Below are 19,513 nucleotides of genomic sequence, written 5' to 3' on the forward strand. Positions count from 1 at the left end.
TATATATATATACTTAAACTGGTATAAAGTAAATTGTAGATCCAAACTTGTACTGTTGTTTGTACTTTGCAATCTTGGAAACTTTACCAAAAGAACAATTTTCTTCCTTTTCATTTTCAGCTGTCAAAAATCAGGGGCATTATTTCCACTGAATACTTCCTTTCACACAGTAAACCACTGTTGTTATCCGGTAAATAGTCAAAGTGCAAATAAGAAATCCATTTGGCTTGTAAATGCTGAGATGGTTTTGAATTTCCAATACTTTGTCCTCATAAATCAGCAGGGCTTTCACTGCCTCCATGCAGACTCTGTTAGGTCCTTGGGTGGATCTGCAGTAAGAAAGTGTGAAAGAGTCAGTTCTATAAAATACACTAGGAGAGGAAAGAGACACTCAGGCTTCATGCCACTTCGCCCTGCAATGTTAAATGGCAATAATTTGGGAGGGTTCTTGTTTGTTGGGGTTGCAGGGATTTACGGACTTGCACGAGGCAGATCCTGAGCGAGCTCCTGCTGGAGCTTGGGGAGGTCCTGGGTGAGCACCTGTCACCTGGGCTGGTGGTGCAGGAGATGCCAGGACAGCTTCAGGCATGGGGCCATGCTCACCTCCCCATCTCAGACTGATGCTAGGAGCTTTTGCTCAACAAAGACATGCAGACGGATCCACCTTTCAGGTTCATTTGGACCCCCCACCAATCCACTTACCCAAAGAGGAGCAGGTGTGACTAGCTGGAAAGTCTGACTGACTTCATCCACTCACCTGGGGTGAGATAACTCAGATAACTCACTCTGCAACAGCCCATAAACCCATTGCTGCTTATGACTGATACCACAACTGGTCTAAGTGAGAGCACTAATGGCTTGAGGAGGAAATGCGACCGCCCAGGGGCTTTTTTAGGATGTTGAAAAAAGAATGACTGACCAGAAGTGAAAATAGCTCTCTTAGAGAAGCTTTTGTTTCTTTCTTACACTGATACACAGCTGAATGGCAGGAGAGGTCCAACCCTTTGCTAGGTGACTAGACCAGCAATGAAACTCAAATGGACTTGAATCCGAGCAGGCTCAGGCATTAAATCAGGGCTACAAATTATTAGCTGAGCAGTAGGTGCTATGATGAATTGCTGCAGTAAGTCTTCCAGCAAGAGATATTTACTATCTTGTGCTCTGTTGCTTTGAACTGACCTCTTAATTACAGAGATTGTTATCACAAAAATAGAGGGGTTTCTTCACTGCTCTAAAGAAAATCTAAATCTGGAAATCATCTGACATATTAGTGGACAGCTTAAAAGAAGAAAATAAAACTCTGAGTTAATCTACCACTTCTTTCCTTCCCTCTGTTCCCATTTACTTCTCTTTTGGTTTGTCACTGACAAATTATTCTGTTGGATTTTTTTCTCTCAGGGATGAATACATCTCTTTCTCACTTGTACCCTGCCTCAAGAATTTGTGGGGCTGTTGTAGGAGCAGGGGATGATATAGGGCCACAGTGCCAAGGGCTCCTCAGGTGCTACTTGCTGCTGCCTGTGATGAGCACCGGCTGCTAAGAAATGTGATGCTCAGGTCCCCTGGGACACTGTCAAATGGCATTTCTCTCATGGCAAAATGTATGGTGAACCAAATGGTACTCTGGAAACTGGGGGTGGGTAGGCTGAAATGGAGGACACAGGCTGTGAAGCTGGGGAGATGATCCAAGCTGAGCTGCTCTGCCAGTCCCCAAGTGCTCAACACTTCAATTTCCTTTTTCTACAACATCAGCAGAAAACCTGTGTGGAGACACCAGCCCAGTGCCAAGAGCTTCTGAATGACTCCCTCAGTCAGCTGGGCAGTGACAAGACAAAGGATGCATGTAGACTCATGTTTTCATGGTTTTTAGCAGCTCTGGTTCTTACAAGCACTAATGTGCCCATGTGGGCACCATCTCCCAGCATCCAGACAGATCCTGTGCTCTTGGGTTTCCCCTGGTGCCAGTTGCTCTGCTGAAATACAGAGATGTGATCTCCAGCCAGGACCTAGAACAGCTCCAAGAGCCTCACATTTGAAACTGCTCTAAAAATTGAATTACAAAATGATTTCTTTCCAATGTTTGTCACCTGCTCTGACCATCAGTTGAAAACAAATCAATTTACATAGGCTGTGAGCTTTTTATCTTTGGCTTTAACAACTTAATTATTGAGCTATGCTAAAGGACTGAACAGTGGAATAAACTAGTGAAAAGGAAGGAATGGAGGATGTGCTGGCAAAACCTTAACTGGATCCATTGTGCACCTTCTTCTGACACTAATTAGTATCAATCATGTCTGAGAACCAACCATGAAGCAATACACTGCATTGTCAAAGTACATATATTGTGTCTATACAGGAATTAATTTATATATACATACACACGTGCTCCAATGTGATTTACTGCAGACCTTGAAGAATACACTAATATTTTAATGCTGCGAGTCATGAATGCAAATTTTTTTCATCTAAGGGCAGCAGCTGCCTAATGTAAATGTGTATAGTGTAAGGAAAAGCCTTCATTAAAACAGTTTGCAGCCTATGGTGACTTGCTCTGGCTGTTTGGCTAATCACCACAGATCTATCTAGGACGTTGACTGATTTGTCTTGTTTCTTCTGCTTCCTTAACTTCCTTAACTACATAAATTAGACATACATGGCTCAATCTTGCAGCCTGGACTGGGGTCAGTACAGATTATAGTGTAATCTCTTTCTCTGATGCCATCTGAAATGACAAAACAAAGAACAAAATGCCTGTTTCAGGATCTGATTGCTTCTATTATTTTATATTTCTTTTGCCAGGCTTGATGCAGCAGTGCAGATTCAAGCAAAGTTTCAGGGATTATGAAGTAGAGTTTTTGCTTTGAAAATGCAAGAGACAGTTGCTAAGCACATCATGTCATGTTGCCTTTGTCCATTGGGTTCTGTAATGATATTTTATAGCAACAAAGCAAAATTCTACTGGAAGCAGCACCATAAGGTACTCCCCTCACAAGATAATTAAAATAACTCCTGTGGGTAAATGAAGAAATATTTTTTTCAGTTATGAGCACTCACTCTGTACATATTTAATTGAAATGAAGTACAACAATGCATACCAAATAGATTGGACCATCCATCTGCATATTAATGGAGCTGCTACATTTCTAGCAGTCACTTCTAGATGCGGGCTATCACCTGAAACTAGTTTACATGATGTGGATTGGTGGAGTTAAGAGCAGGACAATTAGACAGAAAAAAGAAAAGGCAGTTCCTAAATTGTCTCATTTGCAGACAGACTGCAGAAATACTGACTCACTGTAATTTAACCAAAGTATAACAATCTTTTTGCTTAGTACTTCTTTAATATCACTTTCTTCCATTCTAAATCACTAATTCAGTGAGAAAAAAATGTTGCCTCACTGAAAAGGACATGCAGTAGATTTGGTTTTGGTTTTGTTTTTTTAATTGCCCTGCAAGGCACAGACAGTAGTGCACAATCTTCCAGTGATGTTGCAGTTGTGAGCACAGAGTGCTTTGCAGCAGCAAAGACACTGCAGGAAGAAATTGTGCCAAGGAATCACAGTTCCCTTGATGCTTTCTCCTTTGCTATGGCACATGGCAAAGAGACAAAGTGTTTTCAGAGGCTACTTACTGCCTTCTGCAAAGAAAACCTCCTGTGTTATCCTGGTAATTCAATGTGGTGGGGGAGATTAATCATGCCAGAAAGCACCTTTCAAATAAACTGGAGTTGCAATACAAATAGTTCATGCTGGCATAAGCCACATGGAGGGAAAGAAAAGAATTAAGAAAGTGCTGGGATAAAACCTCCTTCAACAAAAAGCCTAGAACAAATGAAAAATTACTAGAATTAAGATTGTAGAAAAAGGAAGAAGTCAGGAAATCATAACACTAAACTTCACATCCCTGTGAATCAGTAGCTGGGGATGTGTATGTAAAACTTCCTAATAAACAGGGAAAGATGTCTTGGAAATGTGCTTATTTTTCATTTAGCAGGTTCAAAACTTATTTTCCACTTCACTGAGAAACAAAATGTGTCCATTTATAAAAAATATTTTGACTTGACAACCATGTAATTTTCTTGGAAAAAAAATTAATTACAATTTTTAAATACAGGTATAGATGGCAGCTTAAAGAAAGTGGTTGTGAAACGATTGCACAATGCAAAAGAAAAACTAGAACCTATATTTGAAAAATACTTTTCCCCTTTCCAAAGATAATCTCCTAGTAGGAGAAGTTTAGCCAGCTCATTCATGATCTCTGTCTTTGCAGCTCTATATCTGCATTTTCCCAGCAATGCATGGTGAAAGTTGTTGTCACCTCTTTTCCTGTAAAATCTCAGCGTTCAGCATCTCAAGAATATTTCACTAAAGGGTGCCAGAGGCTAGAGCTGCTCTGAAGCAAGACCTGAAATGCAGGTTTGAGTCCTCAGCTACAAAACACAGCTCAGCTGCTAATACAGATGTTGCCCGGAACAGCCAAAGAATGGATCTAGGATCCAGCTGATCCCTTCCATCTAATGTTCTTCCCTTCTTTTGCTGGAAGGGATGTGGACTAATTTTTTGTCTGAGGTGACAATGTGTGTAAGAAAGTGACCTGATGATTCAGCAGCTCCAAGTTACCAAGCCTGGACTCAGCCTAAATCCATGCAAATTTTCACTGAATTATGGCCTAAAGTGCTGGGTGGGTGAGGAGGTGTGCAGTGGTAATTAGACTTTTACAGCAGATATGATGGTGGATAAGGTATATGTGAGCAATTTTTAGTGACTCCATTTTCTATTAAAGAGCTCCTAAGTATAGACAGAAAGATGACTTACTCTGGTGGTCTTGATTTTGTTGCCAGTGGCACACATCCATCCTGAATTGTCAGGCAATGTCTTACACTCCTCTCCTTCTAGGCAGGGCTCCATCTCACACCACCATTTTCCAATCACTATTGAGGCTGAAAGAGAAAAGACAATGTTCACAACAATATGATAAGGAAAACTAGTTAAGGAATATCTCAGGGGCCTAACAATGTGTTTATTAGACAGTGTCCCTTCTAAATCCTTTCCTTGAAATTTAGTTGTAGGGATTTCACAGTTCATGCCATGTTTTCCATCCTGCATTTTCTAAGACATTGCATGGCTTGTCCTGGCCTCCTTGTACACAAGGTCAAGTCTTCTGTCATGCTGTGGCTGTGGGGAAGGTGGTGATGACAGTGACATTGCTTCAAGGACCATCCACCCTAACAGCCTGTCTCTGAGTGGCCAATCTGATCTTTCCAGACCTAGAGAAGAACAAGGCAAGTTAAAAGAGTTTTTCCCCAGAATACTCTCCAGGTCTCTAGAACCTGTGACTCAGGGTACTCCAGAATAAAGGGTGCCTGCTTTGCTGTCAATATCCACAGTTGGCTTTTTACTTCACAAAGCTGTGAAAGATTCTTTGAGTCCATGGAACTTTTTAGCTCTCATAGTATCCCATGGCAAGGAGCATCACAACTCAAAACAAAAGGTAAGGTAATACTGAAGAGCAGCGTAAGTTGAGTTTGTTGAAACATGATTATGAATTTTATTGAAACCATGTTATCTCTATCAGTAACTTTTAATTTCCAAATATTTAACATGGTAAATACTGACTGTGTTTGGATCTTGTTGTTTAAATTTAATTGGCACATATGTTTACAATCTTGACTGTACCTTAATGAAGTTTCTTGCTTGGGAATTGGTATCTCTCTATAACCTTAACTGTATCTTAATGACATTTTTTGTCTGGGGATTTTGATAAACTTTAGCTAACCTTGCAAACTGTGACTAGTTGGTGTATGAGTGGCTTTGTCTGTGGTTTGTTTTCCCTGGCAAGAATTAATTTCATGGTTACACTCATGAACTGTCAAAGCTGCTCACAAACTGACTCCAAGAGAGATGCTTAACCCTTTTGTGTCTGCCCACTCAGCTGCTTTAAGCCCATCAAACACCTTTGAAGCAGGAGACTACCTTGTATCACACCATTCAGCTCTGGAAAATGCCCTGCTGTGTATGCATTGATTTAAGAGCATTTCAGAACTTAGAATTAGAGTTGAATTATTTTTTACCTACTTGTAATCTGTTTATGTTCACAAAGTCCTAAGGAAACACTCAAAGATGTATCTGCAGCTGCTACTAGTGTCCAGCCCCTCAATTCACAGATGTAGCTACATGTCCCTTTTTCTCTGATCATATATATCACATATTCTTGAATATATGAACAACCCACACTGAGAAATAAATGCACCAAACCCACAGATACTCCTGGACTTAAACATGTGCAACACCATTTTGCTTTGTTGTACAAGAGGAGGCTCTGCCTGGCACGCAGAGTAGGAGACTGGAGAAAAAATGGTCTCAACAAGGCCCCAGAGAGGGACTCCAGCCCTTTCAATAACACTTAGGCTGCCCTCTTGTTTTCAGGCTAGGAGAGGTGGGCACTAGGTAACCATGGCTTCAAAGATAGGTGTCATCAGCATTACCTACACAGAGCTATACTCTGCATGTTATCTTACCAGACCTGCTGCTTATCCCATCCAAGCAGCTGACTTTATTGCTCCAGTCCTAATTTACTAGGAATGGTTCCCCTTTTGATCTTATTTCTGAAAGGAAAAATTACTTTTCACAGGACTGTCACAATTCAGCATTTTGTTTTCTGTTGTGGTCCATGAAAAATGAAGGTCAGACCTCAGACTTTTTGTCTGGCAGCCTCACATAATTCCCTCTCCTTAATGCTCTCCTCATTTTCTAACCCAGCTCCCTTTGCTGCAGAGTAACACAGCAAACACAGAGGTGCAGGTGTGTGATGCTAGAAAGGTATATTTAAAAATGGGAGACTAATTGTACACAAGTGTGAGGGACCAGCCCTCAGGACCTATGCTTGCCAGAATGGGTGTCAAAACCCCACTGTAACCCCTAAACAAAGTCTCACTTGCATCCCAAAAGGCCTTCCTGAGAGGTTGGAGACTGCAGTTCAGGAGTCCAAGTTAACATCTCTAAAGGAGACCTTCGTTGGTTTGTGACTATACCAGCAGACTTGCTAAAAAAGTGTCCCAGCAAGGATGGGGTTTTCATCCACTGAGTTGGAAAAGCAACTTTTGTCTTGAAGAAGAGTTGAGTAAGTTGCAGCAAGCAGGCATAGCTCAGAATAGAATAGTTCAGTGGGAAGGCTACAATGATCATCTAGCTCTCTGTGTTGTCTTTCCAATTTCTGCTCACAGCTTATACCTCATTTTCGTTGTGTAATGTATAATTTCTCCATATGTACAACAGAAAAAAACCCTTTACACCTGCACTTGCAAGGCAGTTTAGTGATGCTGTTCACACCCCATGATCAGAAGGGTATCATTAATGGTGCTAACAGTGGAGAAAAGAAATCTCTTTGCTATGCATGAAAAGGCACATGAAGGCTGAATCTGTGCTCTAATAATAGATTGTGCCGTGGGCAAACTGGAAGAAAACATAACCTGCTAAGTACTGGCCTTCACAGCAATCATCCAAATGGAGCATTCTCAGAACACGTGAGGAGAATCCTGTGATATGGAATCAAAAGTGATGATCATCATTATTTACTAGTAGCAAAACCGTAGCATTAAATAGGAGAGGTGGGCACTAGGTAACCATGGCTTCAAAGATAGGTGTCATCAGCATTACCTACACAGAGCTATACTCTGCATGTTATCTTACCAGACCTGCTGCTTATCCCATCCAAGCAGCTGACTTTATTGCTCCAGTCCTAATTTACTAGGAATGGTTCCCCTTTTGATCTTATTTCTGAAAGGAAAAATTACTTTTCACAGGACTGTCACAATTCAGCATTTTGTTTTCTGTTGTGGTCCATGAAAAATGAAGGTCAGACCTCAGACTTTTTGTCTGGCAGCCTCACATAATTCCCTCTCCTTAATGCTCTCCTCATTTTCTAACCCAGCTCCCTTTGCTGCAGAGTAACACAGCAAACACAGAGGTGCAGGTGTGTGATGCTAGAAAGGTATATTTAAAAATGGGAGACTAATTGTACACAAGTGTGAGGGACCAGCCCTCAGGACCTATGCTTGCCAGAATGGGTGTCAAAACCCCACTGTAACCCCTAAACAAAGTCTCACTTGCATCCCAAAAGGCCTTCCTGAGAGGTTGGAGACTGCAGTTCAGGAGTCCAAGTTAACATCTCTAAAGGAGACCTTCGTTGGTTTGTGACTATACCAGCAGACTTGCTAAAAAAGTGTCCCAGCAAGGATGGGGTTTTCATCCACTGAGTTGGAAAAGCAACTTTTGTCTTGAAGAAGAGTTGAGTAAGTTGCAGCAAGCAGGCATAGCTCAGAATAGAATAGTTCAGTGGGAAGGCTACAATGATCATCTAGCTCTCTGTGTTGTCTTTCCAATTTCTGCTCACAGCTTATACCTCATTTTCGTTGTGTAATGTATAATTTCTCCATATGTACAACAGAAAAAAACCCTTTACACCTGCACTTGCAAGGCAGTTTAGTGATGCTGTTCACACCCCATGATCAGAAGGGTATCATTAATGGTGCTAACAGTGGAGAAAAGAAATCTCTTTGCTATGCATGAAAAGGCACATGAAGGCTGAATATGTGCTCTAATAATAGATTGTGCCGTGGGCAAACTGGAAGAAAACATAACCTGCTAAGTACTGGCCTTCACAGCAATCATCCAAATGGAGCATTCTCAGAACACGTGAGGAGAATCCTGTGATATGGAATCAAAAGTGATGATCATCATTATTTACTAGTAGCAAAACCGTAGCATTAAATAGCTATGGAGAAGGATCCCATGGTGCTAAGTACTAAAAACCTCAGAACTGAAACTTCTGGCCTAGGGAGCTGAGAATGTAAAATAGAGATAGGAGATGAATGCAGCTTGAGAGGCAGCCTGGAGAAGCAGTGCTGTTCGTAGCAATGAAAATGATCTAAATACTTATTGATGCTGTTAAAGACAGCCCAAGTATTCAGTTATTGACCTTGAAAAATAATCAAGTGCCAAGTCAGTGCTGAACCCTAATATCAACTGATCAAGGTAATAGTGTGCAGGTGTACACTAAATATAGATAGAGTTTAGTGTCTATCTATATGTAGGTCTATCTATCTATCTATCTATCTATCCATCCATCCATCCATCCATCCATCTAATTTGTGATTAAAATGCAGTTACAATCATAAGGTAGCCCTCACAAGGCCCCCCCCACTGCACACCCTCACCTGTCCCTACCCAGTATACCTGGGCTGGAGAACCAGCTGCTTTTATAAAGGAGAAACTAAAGTAATTTGCAGATGAAGAGCTCCTATTTATCTCTACTATATAAGTGGGCAAAAATCCTTTGTAATTCTGAAGCACTACAAAGCTTGCTGTGGTCTAGTCCTCAGCACCACGCTGGGGCAGGGGCATCAGAGCCCAAAGAAAATTATTTCCTTTGAGTCTTGTGTTTATACATTTTCTCTTCTATTAAGAGCCTTTTAAGCTTTAGGACCAGTTGTCCTTCTTGAGTACTGCTGATCCTTTGAGGTCTACTTGATTTCAAAGTTTTACACCTCCAGCTCTGTTCAAAGAGGCAGGAAAAAGCTTTAAAACGACTTCCAGTTTGTTGTGTTTGAGAGTTGGAACACCTGCATGGGGAGGGGGGCAAAGCTTCCCCCAGGAATGCCATTCAGCTTCTCTGCATTTCCTTTGAGTTGCTCTGAGATGTGCTGAAGCAGCCATGTGAGAGAGAGAATTGTTCAAGTGAAGATGCTCTCCCTTGGGGTGGTTTCCATTCAAGATCTCCCAGTTCATGAAGAACCTGAGCTGCTCTGTGACCCAGACTGCTAATTCTGGATGAGAATTAGGGCCTCCCGTTAGTCACCAGGTATCACAGGCCCTCAGTGCTCACATCAGGCTGAATTAGATGCCTGTAACATTTTGGAGTGATTTTCATTGTGTTCTTGGTGTCTGGGGTATACATGAAGCCTGGAGTTTTTTCATGCAAGGCTGATCTGCCTGAGACAGATACCCTCAGCCATGGGGAAAGGAAAAGGATATGATAGAAAATAGGCTTCACTGCTTCTGCTTTGGGTTTTGTTGTTTGGTTTTTTTTCTGTTCCCCAGCTCCTGCTTCTGTAAATATGGGATTGCTTATATCTGAGTTCTTTTCAACAAAAAACCTCTTTTATAAGAATATTAAACTATTTTAAAAGAGTATTAATTTTTAATATTTTTTCCCTTTGTTTGCAAAGCTATAGCATTGTTGTTGTTTTTTTTTTAATCCAAATACTTAACTTTTGATGTATTTAGTCTGCATGAGTTAACAGTCAAAAAATGCATTTGGTTGAAATGGCATTTTCTAATCCTGTGTGCCAGAGAAATGAAGCACAGAGACCTGGTGATCAGATTGAGCACAGGGAATGAGCAAGAGAATAGTTTATGCTTGCTAGTGTTTACACAATCCAATTGCATTTTTAAATTAATTAATGCCCAAACATAACACCCAGAGCCTCAGGTGGTTGCAAGAAATGTCCACCTTAGGCTGAATTCAGTGGGCTCCAGCCTGCAAAGTTCATGAGAACCTTTATGGGTTGCCTAAGGGTAGTGACCACGTTTTGACTTTTTTGTGCATCATCTGGAGCACAAAGGTTTGATGAATGAAAAGAGCTGGTTGGGGATGTTTTTGCCTTGACTTTCAGTAGCAAATTATTCTTTTACGGGATGACAGTCAAAAGGCACTAAACACCTTCACACATTTATGCTGAAGCTGAGATCAAATCAGCACAGGAGCTCTAACCATCCCATCGCCACCTTCTTGAATCAAGCAAGCTTTAGAAAACAAATACATAATCCATCTGATTAAAACTTCCACATAGAACTCCCCTCTAACTTCTCTACATTTGTATTTAGGAAATGGCTTTAGCAATATACGACAATAAGTATAAATATATTACATTTAGCAATGTAAAAATATGACAATACTCACAGAGCAATATTTAACTTTAATTCATGTTTATGGAAGACCCTGAAATATGAAAACAGAGCAAAGTATCATCATGCATTTTTCAACAGTTTAGAGGGAACATGCTATGTATTAAAATGTTCCAAGATTGCTCCTGCATTTGCCATTATAAAGCCACAGCAGCTATCTCTTTTTTGCCTGTGATAAAGTGTACACATTTTGTTTATATAGAAATAGAATACAAAGGAATAGAGATATCAGATTGTGCTTCCTCCTGATCATAGGTATCATGTCACTCCAAGGAATAAGAAGCAGAGATCTCTTTCAAAACCTGTATGACACTCATTGCAGGATGGGAAAGTTTTTACTGCAAGTATAAAACATTCCATTTTAATGTAGTTTCCACCAGAGAAGATTGATATAAATAAAATTTAAATAGAGAACACATTTCACAGACACCAGCAATGAAAAAGACTTTGTCAGCTTAATGAAAAGATGTCAATTCTCTCCACTTTATTCAATAAATTGTGAGTCATTTTCTAAATGGATTAAATTAAAGGAAAGTTCAAACTCCCTGTGAAAGACACTTGCACTGATGGAGATATTTGGCAATGGGAATAGCACAGAGGTAGGTGAAATCTTTCAGGTTGTTCTGTTTTTTAAAAAAAACCACAAACCAAAACCAACCTGATATAAAGTGGGATATGGGAACTTGTAACCCTCTGCTCACCTGTTTTTTGCTGTAAAGAAAAATCTCAGAGAATTGAACGAGATATGTAGTTTCTCTTATTTTTGTCATGGGGTGGGGAATGAATTATGGGGGTGGGAACACACTTTCTCGGAGGATGAGGAAACCAGAGTGAAAGAATGTGTCATCTGAAGGGTTATATTTTTCATAAACAGGCTGAGATACCATTTACTATGGGAGTTGTAAGGCAATAGTCTGATAAGCTAAAGAATACACATCCAAAACAAAAGATTTGGGGTTGAATAATGCTGCCTAGGAGAAACACAGGATGCTTCCCACAGGGAGGCCATCAAGCTATCTGCTTTAATTCAATCTTACTCAATTTTAGAAGCATCAATCTAATGCTTACATGGTGTAACATTTTGCAGACTTTGATAACAGACCTCTCATAACTCTGGGAAAACTGACATTTCTCTAGTTTAAAGCACAAGCAATCAAGCTGGCAAGTGATGCCTCATATCTCCTAATTGCTTCAGATACAGCCTAGCTGAATTAAATTAATGTTTTTTAATTGTAGTAAACATTAAAAAGAGATCATCATATGTTTTTCCACTTTGAGAACTTTCTGAGCTTTGCATTATTCTCCAGGTTTTGAACAACCTTTTATCAATTCACTGGCAGAAACTTTAGAAAGAATTGGAAGTTTTTATATGTTTTTCTCTCCAGAATCTTTGACTTTTCATTGCAACACATTCAGCAGCCAGAGGAGGATATTTCTGAGCCTAATATAAGTTTGAACAACCCTGTGGGCTGCACTAAAATATACCCATAAAATATGAAAGGGCAGATTAGCCACAAAGAGCCCATGAACAATTTCCATTTAAATTCTGCATAAACCAGCAAAAAAAAGGTGCTAATTCAACAGCATGAGAAGACTCACTAGTGAAAAACCACTTCAATTACCATTTTTTAACAGCTGACATGTCGTTAGGTAAATTGGAATTAATGACAGAAGCCTGTTGGATACTTTCCTCATAACAATGTGACTAATAGTGATGGTGTTTCCTGACGGCCTGAGAATCAAACACCCAAAACGTGTTTCATCCCAGGTCTGCTTCTGCCTTTCTCTCTTACTTCAGGTAAATCATCTTCTTGCCTTAACAATTTTCCATTTACAATTTTATTTACTAAAGAGGATGAAGTATTTTTGCCTTCTGTCCTTTTATCTTCCCCTCTGGCTTTACTGACCTGTTGAGCATCAAACACTGTATCACAGCAATTTGAGACTCATCTTTTTTCTGCATTTCTACAAGTCAAAGAATGGAGTCATAGCCAGACACAGGACTTCCTAGCTACTATGAAAATAAATAATAACATTACAATTATATGAAGGCTGTGAGCCTCCAGGAAGTTTTTAAGCACATGCCTGACTTTCAGGTGAATAGAGATGGTCTGTTCAAGAGTGGATTTCATCCAAAATAGCTTAGATCTTGCAAAGGAATTTCTAGCCCCAATGTTGTTCAGCCTGGGAGGTTCCTGCACTGCAGCTTTGACATTTCTCTATTTCCCTCTCCTTACAGCTTTGGAAACTAATCTTGCTTAGAGCCATGACTAAGAGACATAACTGAACCATAACTGAAGTGGGACCATGATTTCTCATGGACGGCACCTTCATGGAGAGGGAACTTCCCCGAGTGCATTAAAAATGACAGAACTCCACTCCTCTGAGTACTTATAAAGTGTGTACAGCTGGTCAGAGGTAAAAAACTCTTTGTTAGCTGGGTACACAAATAAAAACGTCCAGATTTTAAGAACAGTAGAATCTGCATAATTATCTTTAGAGTCAGACAGGTCTCAGTGATCTCTGAAGCACTGAATCCAGGTGGATGAAAAGCAATAGGAGTTTTTCTTGGGCCCTATAGTTTAACTTGTGGAATGTTTGCCAAGTCTCAGATTTTAAGGCAATAAAACAAATGGAGCCAGCAGAAGCTGTCAGGCTTGGAGGCCAATGGGTTGCAGCACTCCTTCCCAGGGGTGCCAGCAGGTCAGTGAACCTGTGCTCTCAACCTCAGCATGGTTCCCATTTGATAGAATTGCACTTAAAAGGCATTTGGCTTTTATAAATATTCCACATTCCCCTGAGCTCAGACATGACCAATGCTGGACATTTTTTCTCTGACAGTTGTGGATCACAGCTGATGTTATAAACAAACCATCACTACATTATCTATCTGGAAATTTGATTTCTACCATGAAAGACAGAGCAAGTCTCAACAAAATAGGTTTGTGCTGATATCTGTGACAGAGAGAAAGGACACAAAATGATAAAATAAACCACATATGATAAACTTGCTTCCCCAAAGGAAATAGTGTATTCTGTGACCTTTTAAAGTACCAGGATATGGCCTCAGAGCTTTTCTTGGAAATTCTTGATTTCATGCACAGCAAAATGCATCTAAGGTGAGTGCTGAGCCTCATGTCTTTATTTATAATTTTATGCTTGTGAGTTTCTTGGTGTTTGACACAACCTCACTGCAAAGACATTGGAGAGCAACCTGCTGACACTAATGAATGCTAATGAGCCTAATGAAAACATGGAATGTAGGGACCTGAGATGAATGCAGGTAACTCAGGATCCCCTCCCAAACTCTATGTGGAAAATCAATCTTTGGTAGGTGAGGGAGACTCATTGCTGCTATTTATTACTGAAGTTTGGAACTTGAAACCTTCCCTCCCTGCAGACCAAAGTGGAAAGCAGGCTGGTAAAATATTTGTGCAGTGTAGCAGTGTTCTTTCCACCCTATTTGAACTGCCTCTAGACAGCCTAATGAAAGCTTAATCTTATTGTTATATATTTAATGAAATGCCAATGAACTGCAGCATAATTATACATTTTTGGAAAGACAATAGGAAGCTGCTTATAAATATTCACACCCATGTTTCAGACCAGGGTTGAGGACTGGTGTGCCAACAAAGGAGAAAAAAACATCTGTGCAATGTTAATTTTTCCTTAATACTAATTCATTAATAAAGCAAATGAATGAGTTGAAAAGCAGAGAAGACCAGAGCCAGGCTGTGAGATGAAGATGAAGAGGGTACACAGAGGTTTGTGGGTGGCCCTGAAATGTTACTCCTCTGGTGGCTACAAGGACCCTAAGTTATTCCTACACATATGAATATGAGCTGCTGTGGTCCTGATGCTGCTGTGGAGATGTTTGCTCACATGGCCAGTATGCTGGGAAGTGACTGTGCTGAACCAAAAATATAATTGCTATGACTTCCATAATTGCAGCTTCCATGGTGGTGGATGTGAGCACCCAGGAGGAACAATTATCACCAGCTTTTGCTTTAGAAACCAATGATCCACTTTTCTAATCTGATCCAACAGTTACTGAAGAAACAGGAGGAATAAATAAATAAATAAATAAATAAAAAATCCTCTTTAGTTTTTGCAGGCGTGGGACCAAATCTGGTGTCTGTAAAAGTTGCTGTTTGTTCAGATGTGAATCCCTCAGCCTTGGGTTTAGTGAGGTAGAAAGGAAAAGCTGCATGATGGGCTCTGAAGGGTGAAAGTCTATTAAGAAATTTTGACTGAATGAGGTGCCAGAAACAGAGCTTAGCAGGAAAGCAAGCTATGAAAGAACGTTGAAAATGAATAAATTATAGAACTGCAATGTATTTATAAGCCATAACAAAGCATGCATAATATATTGGATAGTTATCAGTTATGAAATTAAGATCTGGTGTGCTGCTCGGGTATAAACTGTGTAGTGTTTGTCTCTTGTTTCCAGTCCATGGAGAAGATTTCTGTAAACAAATAAATACGGAAAAATCTTCCATTGAATATTTATAAATTAATACCACATAAAATGATTATGTGTTACTGGTTAGTCAAATCATCTTTTTTTTAAGCTTTGTATATATTTTTCAGGGGAAATATGTTGGTGGGTTTTTTTTGTTTGGTTGGTTTTGTTTTTCTTTTTGTTTTTTTTTTAAGGCAAGCTACTACATTGTCATTGCTTTTCCTGTGAAAAATACTAAGTTCTTTGTGCTTTAAAGATCTAATGTTGAATCTCTAAGTTTAGAAAATACATAAATGTGTGGCTGGGGTTCCATCTCTGTGGTAGTGAGAGATGTCAGGTGGGTATCTGCTGCTGAAGAAAGCATGAGAGGACAGGAGAAGTGGCAAAAGAACTGAAACCACAAAGATCAGTAAAAGGGTGATGTTGCTCCTAAAATCTGGGAACCAAGGAATTTTTGGAAAAAGAGACTGCTAAGAGGTGTGAAGTACATGAAGCCTTCTGCTATTCTTTCCTAAAAAAAAAGGAAGAGAAGAGGATAATACTCACAGCTGGAAAATTCCTGAATCAAAACACTCTGTAATTTTGAGCTCGTTATAAGAATCAAATATCTGTAAAGGGTCTGGGCCTCTTGCTGAGCTGAGTGGTGTTGGCAGGCCTAGCAATACATTGAGGTGAGGGATCAAACACAGATTTCAGCCACCAGTTAGAGACTCAGGTTTGTAATTTCATAGGAGAACCCTCGCTCGAGGTATCATCACTTTGGACAGGCTGACCCTACCATGAGAAGATGGGGCTGGGCTGTGAGCAGCTGTTTGCTGGCCTTGTCATGGCTGCAGGATGTGGCTCTGGAGGGACCTTCTTGTCCTCACCAGTCCCACCCGTGCAAGCACCTTCTGGATCTGTCATTTCTATGTCCAAAACACCCACCACCACATCTTCCTCCTGGTTAGTACCATTAGAGCTGCCTAACTGGTTCATGGCTGGTGACTGAAACACTTCTCAACTAGATGAAGTTCATCTGTGCTTGACCTAATGTCTCGTAATACATACTCGGTACGTTCTCTTTCCCCCAGAATGTTTTGCCTGTTGTGTCCTACAGCCTCATACAATAGGCACAAATATCTTGTCCAAGGGGCACACATGCAGAAGAGCTGCAGCCTTCATTAAGTGCCTGTTGCCATGTGGCTGTTTGATTTTCAGAGTAAAGTGATGTGGATCAAAGCCCTGAGGTGGTTACCCATGGATGACCCAGGGTGCTTTGGGAAAGGACAGGAGCTATTGTCTGTACCCACCAGCTATTTTCAAACCATATCAACTACAGAAATAACTTTATGCCAGACTGCTTTACAGCTGGTGGAGTGCTCTTTAAAACCCCATCCACCAACAGGCTTACACTGCAGACTAGGGTCAGGTGCCCAGTGCTCTTTTTGTAAGGAAGATTCCATTTGAAATGATAAACTAAGGGAAGTTTTAGTGCCCTAATGATTGCACTGTGGACTTGCACATGGTGTGACACTTTGGGCACAGTGCTACTGAAAGACAGAGCTTGAAAATATCTTTAGGAGGTATTTCAGTTAACTTGCAATTATCTCTGCTGTGAGGAGACAGTATGGTCCAAATTCTCTTCCATAAAGTGGGGGTTGCTGTGGTATAAATAATACACCTGCAGAGCACTTCAATTTCCACAGTCCAGCTCTCAAAATTTAACTCAGAAGGGCACAGTTTAAAATCTGTGTGGAGGAAATTATTTTCAAAGGTTATGTTAAATGAGCCAACTGCTACTCCACAAGGTAATTACTGATTTATTAGAATTGTTGTATTCATTCAGATCTCTTTGTTCTGTGATGTAAGACAACTCTAATTTTGTTTTAAAGATTAAAGGCACATTTGTTTTTCCTAAACAAATCTCTAGCTACTATTACAAATTACATCATGCATAATCTTGACATGATGGATTTGGAGATATTTCAGTGCAACAATGCCAGTGCAATTGGAACAAAACCTGCAAGACTGAATAAAACTTGATGAGTTGAGCACACAACACTTTGTATCTCATATTGTAGCTTAATTACTGCTTCAATATGCACAGAAGAAGAGAAGTAACTCAATTATAAAAGCTTACCAGCAAGACTTAAACTCAAATAAATTCATTTTACACTGACCTTAACTGACAAGCTTTTCTTTGAAGTTTTCAGTGCTCATTATGCTTTTTTACTCTGAACCATTTTATAGAGCTGAGAAGTCTGTTAATGGGCACTTGAAATTTCATGGCCATGTTGTTGTTGCCACAGCTCATGTATTTTTGCCTCCATTCCATTTCACTCTGAGTTGTATTACTTTAAAAGATGAAAATTCACTACCATCTACAGTGGGTTTTTTTTGTTTTGTTTGTTTTTTCCAATAACCTTGGAAGAGTCCCTGGATGGCACTTCTCTGTAAGTCTTTGCTACAAATAATTTATATGATGACCTTACTCTGTTGTCCTTATAGGGAATAATCCTGAATTTATACAAGGATCATTATTTATTATGTTTGTAATGCACAAGATGTGCTCTTGACAAAATGGCCAGACAGAAGGAAGTGTGAGTCTCAGCTTCAGGTACTCCAAGAGTCTTGTGCTCACTCTGGTCAGATGATTCTTAGCTGTGAAGCCATAAGCTTTATTCTCATCACTACAAAGAGGAGTTTAACATCTCATTTTTCATAAATATCTGTCCTTGTTCTACTTGATCTCATTAATGGTCTTACAAAATGAATATAAATGGAGCCTGAGCATGCCCAGCACAAATCCTTTGAGAAATCTGAGGAGATCTTCAGCTCTGCCAATTGCAAAATGTATGCAAGCAGAAGCCTGCCAAAGATGAAGAGCTAAACAAAGATACTGAGAATTCCTATAGTTACTCACACACTGAACAGGAAGTTTAGATGAAATGTTATAATCTCTGTTCATCTTTTTAAAGCACTTTAAAGCAGCGCAAGATTGAATAACTGGGTTTTCTTTCTGAACAGTCACCTCCACAGACACTTTAAAGTTAAAAGCTGATCAAACAGCAAAGAGAACTGGCTGGCGAATGCCCTAAGTTTGGGCTTTATGTTGCACTCTGATTTTCTGCTTCAGCAGTGGTCACCAAGGGAAGAGAAGATGGGTGGAGAAGAGAAGCAGGTGAGCAAACAAGTGCTGGGAAAACTCTAAAGGCTGGATATACGGAACTAACCTGAGCTCTCATTCCTCCTAGACATGAGTCCGTCTTTATAATTGTTCAGTTTTATCACCCATCATAAATCTACAGTTTGAGGCTTTACAGCAGGGGCATCTCCTGGTCTATTCTGCACGACCACCAACTGACTCGACCAAGTTTTCAAGAAACCCACATGTCCATCTCAAGAGACTCCTTGAACAAAGGACGGTTCATTTTAACTATTCATGGCCCAAATTCTGCAGAAGTTCTTCTGTCCTGATTGGCACCTGCCATTTGGAACATGCCATCTCCTTGACAGCCAGACATGACCATATGCATGGAGACTGAGACTCAAAAGATGGAAATGTCTAGAAAGTGAGTTGTCACCTTGTCAACCAACGCTGAAAAGCTAAGAACTCTGAAGATGAAGCTTCCTCCCATCTGGGAAAGAATTTCAACCATTTATCCAGAGAAGTTTTTGCTGTCCTGCTGATGTAATTTTTTAATTTAATTTTATTTTTACCTGTTCTTTCAAATTAGAAATCCCCATTGCAGTGTTCAGGTTCATCTGCCATACAGTTTTAGGACTGATATCCTTTCCACTACCACTTACAACATCTGACTTTTCATTCAATCAATCAATCTGGGTGTGTGAATCCTACTTTCAATTGCTCAGGGCTTCTTCTCAGTACCTTCATCTCTCCTTCTGCTCTTTAATTCACTCTCCATACCTGTGATCTCAAAGTCAAAGCTTGATGTCCCATAAGACATTGAGCATGGATAATTAAACAGTCACACACTTGATTGTATGTCACATTTAGTACAACTCCTCTAAGTCAAAAATGTTGTTAGTTCTCTTTAAACATTAGGCTCTGGGTTTTATTTTTTGATGTTACCTGGAGATAAAG

The 19,513-nt window shown here is 40.0% G+C and overlaps 1 protein-coding gene across 1 annotated transcript in view; it reads right to left on the reverse strand.

The window, feature by feature from the left end:
- Positions 1-311: 311 nt before the first annotated feature.
- FAM19A1 (family with sequence similarity 19 (chemokine (C-C motif)-like), member A1) overlaps positions 312-19,513 on the reverse strand; it is a 214,011-nt gene continuing 194,809 nt past the window's right edge. The window contains exons 3-4 of the mRNA XM_009996903.1: positions 4,815-4,939; positions 312-329 (exon numbers count right to left, since the gene is read on the reverse strand). Of these exons, the coding sequence (XP_009995205.1) occupies positions 312-329; positions 4,815-4,939 (143 nt within the window). The remainder of the gene's footprint in view (positions 330-4,814; positions 4,940-19,513) is intronic.

Source organism: Chaetura pelagica, unplaced genomic scaffold (genome assembly GCF_000747805.2).
Source record: "Chaetura pelagica isolate M959 unplaced genomic scaffold, ChaPel_1.0 scaffold24, whole genome shotgun sequence".
Classification (NCBI taxonomy): domain Eukaryota; kingdom Metazoa; phylum Chordata; class Aves; order Apodiformes; family Apodidae; genus Chaetura; species Chaetura pelagica.